Genomic DNA, 9,996 nt, shown 5'->3' on the forward strand with positions numbered 1-9,996 from the left:
TATCTCTTTCCCTAAATATTAGGGGACAAACTCTTAACATATTAGGGGACAAGTCTCATGTCATTAGAATCTTTGTTGAACAATTAGGGTTTCTAATGACCATAATACTAGGTAACGACTCCTTGAACTAAAAATAATTCCCTAAATGATAAGATGTCAGATATCTGTTCTTTTCTAAAAAACTAAACAAGATTATATTGAATTGGTTGTCGCGCTGTTTGGGAGTGACACTAAGCATATCAATCTCTCTCTTCTAAATAGAAATTTAAAAGATTTTTCACTGGTGATTCATGTAGATTACCATTAAAAGTCAGACAATTAGATAGCTTGTGCTTTGTGACATCCCAACCTTTAAGAAATTATTTAAAACTAATAGAGATCAAATCTTTAGGTAATAAATTCTTAAATAACTCTAGATCTATTTAATAGGATCTTAGAAACTCCTGAATAATTTTTATTTTTTTTTGTCGTGTGTATGTTATTTGGGAAACCAACAAATTACACAAAGAAATTAATCACTAAAAGTTTGAAAAGGTTAAGTCAGATTTTGTATAACTTTTCTAATAGTTAGAGAGTTATGACATGTTAATAGATAATGTATTTGATCTTCAAATATATAAATCAATCAATTATTAAATTGATAATAAATTTAATTTTTTAATTTTTTTAATCCTATTTTATTTAGAATTTGAATTATATTTGTGTCAACATATTAAGAACTTTATGAATAACACACATAAGGAACCCTTAGTAAGAAATTAAACTAGGATGATTAATCAAGTATATCTTGATTGTAAATAAGTTTTAGAAATTAAAGACTAAAATATAATTTATTTAGGGGATTCCAATTCTAAACCTAGAAAATTCAAGTAGGGATTTAATTACGTAAGTTTGTGAAACTATCTTGAAATAATATAAGTGATATTATTTAGTGATAAATTGATATTTTACCAATTATAGGGTTATTAGGTTTTTCTTTAAATAGAATATTATGCCTCATATTTCTGTATAGAATATTAGATACACCTATTAAAATAAGTAGAAAAAAAGAAAATAAAGACTAGCATATAAGGCATAACAATCCTTCTCTTAAAAGGGTTATAGAAGATTTCAAATCTAATAGTTTATGTGAATTACTCTTAGAAATTAAATAATTTGACAGCTTGTGGTTTACAATAACCTAACCTTGAAGTTTTAATCAAACCTCAGAAAGAAGATTTGATTTTAAGGTGATTTTGATGCAAACATTAAATGAACTTAGATTGTTTAACGAGATTTTTAGAACTCCTAAAACAATTAAATTACTATTTTTTCTACATATTTATTTTTTAAAAAAAACCAACACTCTTCATCAATGATACAATAAAGCACCACAACCATTGGGAAGCACCAAATCTCCAATAATAGTACTCATTTTTCTCCACTCACCATAAGGTCATTCTCCATCATCAATTAGTTCACAAGGTAACTTGATGTTACAGAGTTCTATAAAGATCTCAAGTAACTCAATAAATTAAATAGAGCAACAATAATACAACAATTTCACATAAGATCACATACAACAAACAACTATTTAATAATTTAACAAGCTTAGACAGAATACACAACATTCATATATACACTATCTCACATTCTTTACTCTCCTATATATTATTTTTCTTCTATATTTTACTAGCTTAAGCATAAAAAAAATCTCTTATTCTAATAAAGACTTGTTTTGTAAAAGAGATTATAAAAATCAATCATCAACCCATGAGATTAGTAGTCAAGCCCAGTCATTTCACTAGTTCCATATCGCAACTATGAAAAGCCTAGTCCAAGTTTTCACAACTTCATAAATAAGAATTCAATTTCTCATCACCAAATGCTATCATTTGATATAGCCTTATTTATTGTTTGTTAATCAACATGTGCCTTAGCAACATTTAGTTATGAATAATCTTGAACTATAAAATGAAAATAAATCTCCTTATAATTCTCATATCGTACTTTTTTTAAAACCATTTTGGTATTGTAGTTCTTTGTTTTTTTTAAGAGAGTTGTTTATTTTATTTTTGCTAATCATTAGATCATTTATCTACCTATATTATGGGTCAAATAATTTAAAAAGAAATGTTAACAGAATATTAAGGCATTGCTAATATTTTTTTTTAAGTGAAATAATATAAATATACATAGACTAACCCAATGTAACTTGGTCATCTCTACAAGTTCAAAGACATCATAGTAAATCAGAAGAAAACATGGTTTGACTAAAAAATCTCAAGGTGATATGTTTTGTTAATATTAAGATGAAAATATAGTAGATTAACTCGAGTTATTCTAGGTTAACATGTAAGATCCAAGACCTAAGTCATGAGATAGTGATAACCTTATATTTTGCATATCAAAAAAATATATTGAAGTTTAATTCTCAATTAACTTAATGTTGAGAAATAAAATTGAAAAAAAAATCAATTAAAAAAGGATAAAAAAACTCAAGTCAACTTAGTTAACTTGTTGAACCTGGACCATGAGACCGAGATGATTCAATAAAAAAATTAAAATAAATCATGAAGTTCAATTCTCAATAAATCTAATGTTGAAGGATGAGATTGGAAAAATAATAATTAAAAAGGACAAGAAAAGAGACCAGTGTCAACTCAAGTTAACCCACTAAATCTTTAACTTGGGTCATGGGACTAAGATAACCTCATAAAGAGCAAATAAAAATAAATTATGAAATTTATTTTTCAATTAACCTAAATGTTAAATAATGTAATTATAAAAAATTCAATTACAAAAAATGACCTCAAAAAAACCTAAGTCAACCAAGTTAACCTGTAAAACCAGCGACTTGATTTATGAGATTGAGATAACCTTTTAAAAAGCAAATCAAAATAAATTATAAAGTTTGATCTCCTAATCAAACCAAATATTAAGGATGAAATTAAAAAAGATTCAATTAAAAAAAAAGACTTGTAAAACTTAGTCAATCAAGTTAATTTGTAAAACTTGGGGTTAGGTTATGAGACTATAATGACTTTAAAGAAAGAAAAGCAAAATAAATTATGATGCTCAGTTTCTAATAAATTTAATCTTAAAAGATAAGATTAAAAAAATAAAAAAATTTAAAAAATATATATTGTTACAATACTTTGTGAGGGAAATAATGATAACATCGATTAGTTTTTGTTAAATTTATAATCTTTTGTCTTTAGTTTACGCAGTCCTTTTATCCATTACTAACCATTTCCTATTTCTTTTAATTAAAAATAAAAGCAGTGTCAAGAGTTTTAAGAAAATTTGACCAAGTGCAAGGCTATTAGCTGTATGCAAGTTGGAGGATTCGCTTTTATGTATCTTGTGCTTCGTTCGGTCATTAATTCAAGTTGCTTGACTTCAGCCAATCCCCTTTCCCAGCATGCTTCAATCAAAATTGACCACTACATTCTTTCATCATGCTAAGCAGTAGCACTGTCGTAACCAGCAGGGCAGACTCAAATATGACAACGAAAATAACACAATTTCTTTTTTTTCTTTTTTTTTTTTTAATTTAGATTAAAAAAAAAATCAGGTTCCGTAGGTTGGAGGTTGGTGGTTAGGGTAACCTATAGTTAGTAGAAAAATGCAAAACTGGAATTGTGGAGTTAGCTCTTCTAATTGAAATTATAATAGAGACTTGTTATATTTTCCCCAAGGACTACAGCTGGAAAACCACAACAATTGTTTTCTACTCTATTTCATAATTATATTAAAGAATCACATACTTGTTGTTTTCCAAGTTACAGAATTATCATCTCATTGAATACAAATGGCAACTACAACAGAATCTGTTCTACACTAAAAGGAAGCACTTAAAAATGATGGCTTTTTAAACAAAAGTCAAAGAAATTAAAATAATGGAGTAAATAATTTTGTTTGCACATGTAATTTGTTGGGTCCAATTCTGCTTACTTATTTTTGTTGTTTTTCGATGTTTCCTGCTCATTTTTAGGCGCCTGCGACCTGGAATGAAACGGAAAACGATGCAGGTTTGGTTGTTCGCCTCTGCGATGGGGTTTCGACAGTGAGGGACCAAAAGTGCTTTTGGTTGCCTTTGGTTTTTCCTTCATTGCCTCTATCTGTTCCAACACCTCTACAACTTCTTTCATGGAGGGCCTATTTTTAGGATCTGCTTCCAGGCACTTTAAAGTAAGCTGTGCTGCTTGTAACATTGCCTTGGATGAATATTGGCCCTCGATCCTTGCATCCATGACGGTGTTTTTGAGCTTCTTTTTTTGTGAGAGCAATGGCTTTAACCATTCGATCAAATTTTGCTGACCAGCCGGCCGCTTTGTATCAAGTGCCCTTTGGCCTGACAGCATTTCAAGTAGCACAACGCCAAAACCATACACATCACTCTTTACATATAAATGACCTGTTTATCATATGGTGAAATATCACATTAGATGATTTGTTTATATGTCAAGAGTTTTGTACCCATGTTTATGATTTAAACTATAACTTTAACAGCCAATTTGAGTAGCATTTCAGATGTCCTCGAAGGCATACATACCTGTTGCAATGTACTCAGGAGCAGCATAACCATAAGTTCCCATGACCCTGGTTGTCACATGTGACTCTCCACCTGAAGGCCCCAATTTCGCCAAGCCAAAATCTGATATTTTGGCATTGTAGTTCTGTAACAGACAGTTGAGATGAAAAGGATTGAATATTAGTGATGATAAAAGACGGCTCATGAAGCCTACATCCTAAAGAACAAACCGTTTTTCTGTTTAGTGTTTCAAGAAACCATGGACGTGAGCAGGGCCTTGGCCCCAAACATCAGGTCTCCGATGATGTTATTATACCTCGTATACATGTATGTTTATTTTTAAGTTTTCAATGAGATGACCCCTAAAGACAGTTAATAACTTCTTGCAATATATGCTACATTAACATTTCTTCATTGATAATTGATTGTTCCCTTAACAACTTCTAGACTTATTCAGAAAGTCTAGTTGTCTTTCTTAGAGAAACCACCCAGAATTTTGCTAATGATTATTATTAAAATAACACAATTCAGGCGACGGAATTGAGGAATAGTTTTGGATCTCCAGCTCTCCCTCGTGTAAATAACACATTTTTAACAAAGTGTTCTTCATATAACTTTGTTATCACACGCTCTGAACTATTTTGTATCTGCTTCAAAGTTTTATAGTCAATCAAATTTAGCACAAAGCTCCATTTACTAGATGTAGAAAATTATTAATGGTAGGGAAGAAAATGAAAAGAAGACAAGCTTAAGCTCACAGAGTGACATTCCTTTCCACCATATTGTCAATCACATTTTAGCAATGACAGTGCAGAATTAATCATAAACTTAGAATCACAAAGTGCACTATCAAATTTCTTACTGGATTCCACTTTATTGGTTCTTTCAACAACAAAAAGAGAGTATCATAAGAAACTTAAGCCTGAAATAGAAAATATATGGATCATAATAAATAAACTAACCCCATCCAGCAGGATATTAGAGGCCTTGAAATCTCTATAAATGACTTTCTTGTCCGAAGTATGCAGGAAAGTTAGACCTCTAGCTGCTCCAATGGCTATCTTTAGCCGTATATCCCAAGAGAGGGGTTCAATATTAGGATTCTCTGCACAAACAACCAATCAACAATCAAAAGAGAATTTATCTTTGAATTAGCTAATTCTTTCCCATTTTTTCTTCTCTATACTACTTTTTTTTTTCCCCAGCAACTCTTACTTCTAAAAAGATGGTTCTCCAAGCTTCCCTTCTGCATAAATTCATACACAAGGAGTAGCTCTTTATCCTCCCAACAATAGCCCAACAACTTAACCAAGTTGGGGTGTGATAGCCTTCCTAGAAAGTTCACCTCTGACTGTATTACCAAATGAAAAATGAAACAGATATTTAGCATCAATAATAAAGGCTACATTGCATAAATTTAAAGTTCTCTAAACACCAAGCCAATATGTGGCCAATGACTCATTGGTACGTAGCGAAGAGAGTGTTTAACCGCATTCCAAAAACTTTTGATTTCTTTTTTGCTTATATTTATTTTTTAATAATAAAAAATTTTATTTTAATATATTTTCAAATGAAAAATTCTTTGAACATTACTGCTATCACAATCCGAAACTAGCCTTTAACTCAAGGCTTGTGCCCTAAACCCGCCCTCAAGATAGGCAAGGAGGTGTATTTCCTGGTATTTTCTTCAAAAGATTGCTCATAGTTGTAAAGGTTGGACTGCAATGGTTACCTTAAGACAAGAGCAACTTCTACCAGCCACACCATTGAAATTCCATTCAATAGCATGCACAAAGTCATGCTAGGTGGGACCAGTTATAGAAAAAAATTAAAGCCAGCAACAAAAACCATGGTTTCTTTCCTATTATTCTTTGCTGCCCCTCCATTAATGGATTGGTCACAAACTCAATAAAAACAAGAAAATTGATAATCGAAAGATTACTAAATGTTCAATTATTCCTTTCTTGAATATCAACACAGTTGAAATCTGGAATTGAAAATACTTGCCCCTCCATTAATGGATTGGCTACAAACTCAAAAACAGACAGCGAGAGAGAGAGAGAGAGAACTGATAACAGAATTATTACTAAATGCTCAAATATACCTTTCTTGAATATCAACACAGTCGAAATTTGAAATTGAAAATACCTGCCACTCTTGAAACCCTTGCATACTTTCTGGGTTCAATTTCTTGATAGCAACCACCATGCCACTGCCAGACTTAGAGGGTGCATAAGTCCTCTCATCAATCCAACCTTTATAGACTTTACCAAAACCTCCCTCGCCCAACAAAGTATCTGATTTAAAATTCTTTGTTGTACTCTTCAAATCTGAAAAAGTGAACTCCTTCAAGTTTGGTGATTCCAATATTTGTCCATTTTGATTATTTGTCGCTTCATTTCCTTCATCATGACTCACTGCCTCAGAGAATTGACTCTTGCAAGCAGTACTGCCACTTGTGGCTGAGAAATCTATGGTGGTGTTGCTGTAATTGATTTTAGATGTCCCTATATATAACATCCAAAAATGGAAGGGAGAAAAATCATTAGATCATTTAAATAGGCAAAAACAACCAACAATCAACATATGAAACTCTTAAGACATCCACAACAAGTAGCAAAAGCAAGAAAGATACCTGAGGTGGCAGGATCGTTGTTGGCTATGGAGCTAGGAGTGCTAGGATCATTAAAGAGAGATCTAAGGCAATTGCCCATGTTGACCTTTCAGTAACTCTTCAAAGCTACGTAACCTTCAGAAAAACTTATAACAGGATGTGGCAGCCGAACGCTTTCCGGGTTATAAATATTTGAAATTTTGAGGCAGAAACCAGCCAAGAAGGAGCCAAGAAAGAAAAGGGAGAGAAAAGTTTTTAAGGGTTTGAAAGTTAACGAACGAAGAAGTGTATTTCTTTTCCTTTTTGTGGTGGAGGAAGTGCTTGCATTTCTAGGCAATTACTATATGTCTTCACTTCGCTGTTTATTTGAGTTCTATTAGGCCTAACATTTTGTATTTTAACTAGTAGCAGTTTTTTTTAAAACTAATTTCTGTCAGTAGAAGCTTGCAAAGTCCACCTTGTTACTCTAGTTGCCGGTGCATGTTTTTATGTTAAGATAAGTTAATTTTTATTGTAAAATATATTAAAATAATTTTTTAAAAAAAGTTATTTTAAATTTTAATATATTAAAAACTTCAAATATATATATATTAAAAGACATCTAAACATATATGAAAACAACAGAATAACAAACAAGCGACGCACCCTGTATTTAATGCCTTCCGTTTATCACCAATTTCTTAGTCGTTAATACTAGATCGATCTAAAGTGTCACTGCTCTGCTGACCATTGGCAGTGAGTGAGTTGTTGCTCATTCTCATAAAATAGGATAGTGGGTTACATTAGTTATTATTAACTAACTACTACTGTCTAGTCTAATTAATTAGCTAGTGGTGACTTATGGTGTTTTTTTCTTCTTACCAAAGGTCCACAGTAAAAGAAAGAAATAATATGGTTTCAAACTTATTTAGAAAAATAGCATTGAGTAAGGTACAAACAACATTTATATCTCACTAGTTGCATGACTCTAATTGAAACAATTTGAGATAAGTTGTTTCTTCAACCTCTTAACTTTCTACCATAAAAAAAACATAAAACAAAACAATTGATAATTAAATAAATGCACATATTCACTTATGTTGTACAATTTCATATGTTTTTTTTATTATAATCCCTTTTACTATATATAAAATATATATTGTGCTTTTTCTCTTTCACATCTATATTATTTTGCAGGGAGTGGATCTTCAGAGTGGATCTTCATCGATCCTTTTTTATTCTCCATCTAATTGCACATCTATATATCATTACCCCTAATATATTCAAGTGACGTGCTAGATAATGATAAAAAAAAATAATAAAGCAAATCTAAAAATCGGCTATAGTGACGTGTTAGATAATGATAAAAAAAATAATAAAGCAAATCTAAAAATCATCTTTAATTATTATTCATCTTTTTTTTAACCATAGCATAACACATCAAATATCCAAAATATTCTTTTAAAGATTACTTTATTTTCATAAACCATATGATCACATTCAAAATTCAAACCTGGATTAGATTCTTTAAGAGTGAATAGAATCATAGGTTATATTTGAAAGCAAACAATCATTCTAATATTTTTTATTTAGCCACTCACACCTTATAATATAAGATATCATGCTCATAATCCTTACATATAATAGCTTAGGTATTTGCAACTTATATACTTATATTGGCTTTCACAATTATTAACATTACCTCATGATTAGTACTTAAAAATGTATTTTTATCAAGATTTTATATAATCATTTTTGCACTTGAAATATCAAGAACTCCTTAACTAAAGCATATTTTATAATAACATATCTAATAATATAATATACCTTTAATTTGTGATAAATGTTCATTTTAAATGCAGGCCTATCACATAAATAAAAGGATTTATTAATGAGTTTAAGTACTGAAATTGAAAGGACAAAGAGATGGCCAAATTTAGAAAAGAGATGTTGGTATAGTCCAAACTATAACATTGTTTGGTAACTGTGTCATATCTAGAGTTATAGATATTGGATTTAGGTATACTTTATATGGATGGAAAGGTAAGATATACGCCTACAACTTTCATGTGGAAGTCTGGTTTTAAAAAGATTATTTTCAATTTCAAATTATAGCAACAACAAAGAAGTCCGAATATATCCTATAGCCTAGACACTATTCAATTTTCAGCTCATATCTTGAGTTTTAGAAGTCTAAATGACCTTATTTTTTTTTGTGAAAACTTGAGATAATTTCCTAGAACATTCATGAGTGGTTCCAATTCTAACGTTATTAATGATGTTTTATTCAGATAAAAAAGGATAAGGATTATCACCAAATCAAGAGTTGGTCACCCACTTATCAATTAGTCATCAAATCAATAGTTTCCAATTTTGGCCTATAAAAGGAGGCATTTGCCATGTATTTAGGTATCTTAGTTTCTAGATCAAGATCATGCTCTTACTTTCTCTCTTTATATTGCTTATGTTTTGCTTTCATTAATATCAAGTTTATGTCTTTCATTTGTTTTTCTTTACTTAGTTAACTTTTATCTTATTTATGTTCTTATTTTGTGTATTTATGTTTATTTCTTTCATTATGTTCAGCTAAGTTTATTATGTTAAGGTAAAAAGGTTATACTAATGATGTAAGAATAGTATAATCTAAACTCAACATAGACTTTAATATTTGACATTAATATGTTTTGTATTTGATATCTTGTTCACTCTTTAATACTTTGCTTGTTAAATGAGTAATCTAGATTTATGTTGTATAACACTTGGTACAACAAATACTTGACACTTTTGATAGCTTAACTGTATGGTATAATGATTAGTATTTAAAAGTGTATTTTTATCATGGTTTTATATCTTCATTTTGCACTTGAAGTATCAATAACTCCTTAAC

General features: G+C 30.3%; 1 protein-coding gene across 1 annotated transcript; it reads right to left on the reverse strand.

The window, feature by feature from the left end:
* Positions 1-3,692: 3,692 nt before the first annotated feature.
* LOC105117485 (probable serine/threonine-protein kinase Cx32, chloroplastic) lies at positions 3,693-7,488 on the reverse strand. Its single transcript, XM_011015146.1, has 6 exons — positions 7,152-7,488; positions 6,665-7,023; positions 5,732-5,867; positions 5,479-5,621; positions 4,538-4,661; positions 3,693-4,399 (listed from the first exon to the last, which is right to left on the reverse strand). Exons 1-6 carry the CDS (start codon positions 7,228-7,230, stop codon positions 3,933-3,935), a joined length of 1,308 nt encoding a protein of 435 aa, XP_011013448.1. The 5' UTR covers positions 7,231-7,488; the 3' UTR covers positions 3,693-3,932.
* Positions 7,489-9,996: the final 2,508 nt, after the last annotated feature.

The sequence above is a fragment of the Populus euphratica genome, unplaced genomic scaffold (genome assembly GCF_000495115.2).
Source record: "Populus euphratica unplaced genomic scaffold, PopEup_1.0 scaffold1377.1, whole genome shotgun sequence".
Taxonomy (NCBI): domain Eukaryota; kingdom Viridiplantae; phylum Streptophyta; class Magnoliopsida; order Malpighiales; family Salicaceae; genus Populus; species Populus euphratica.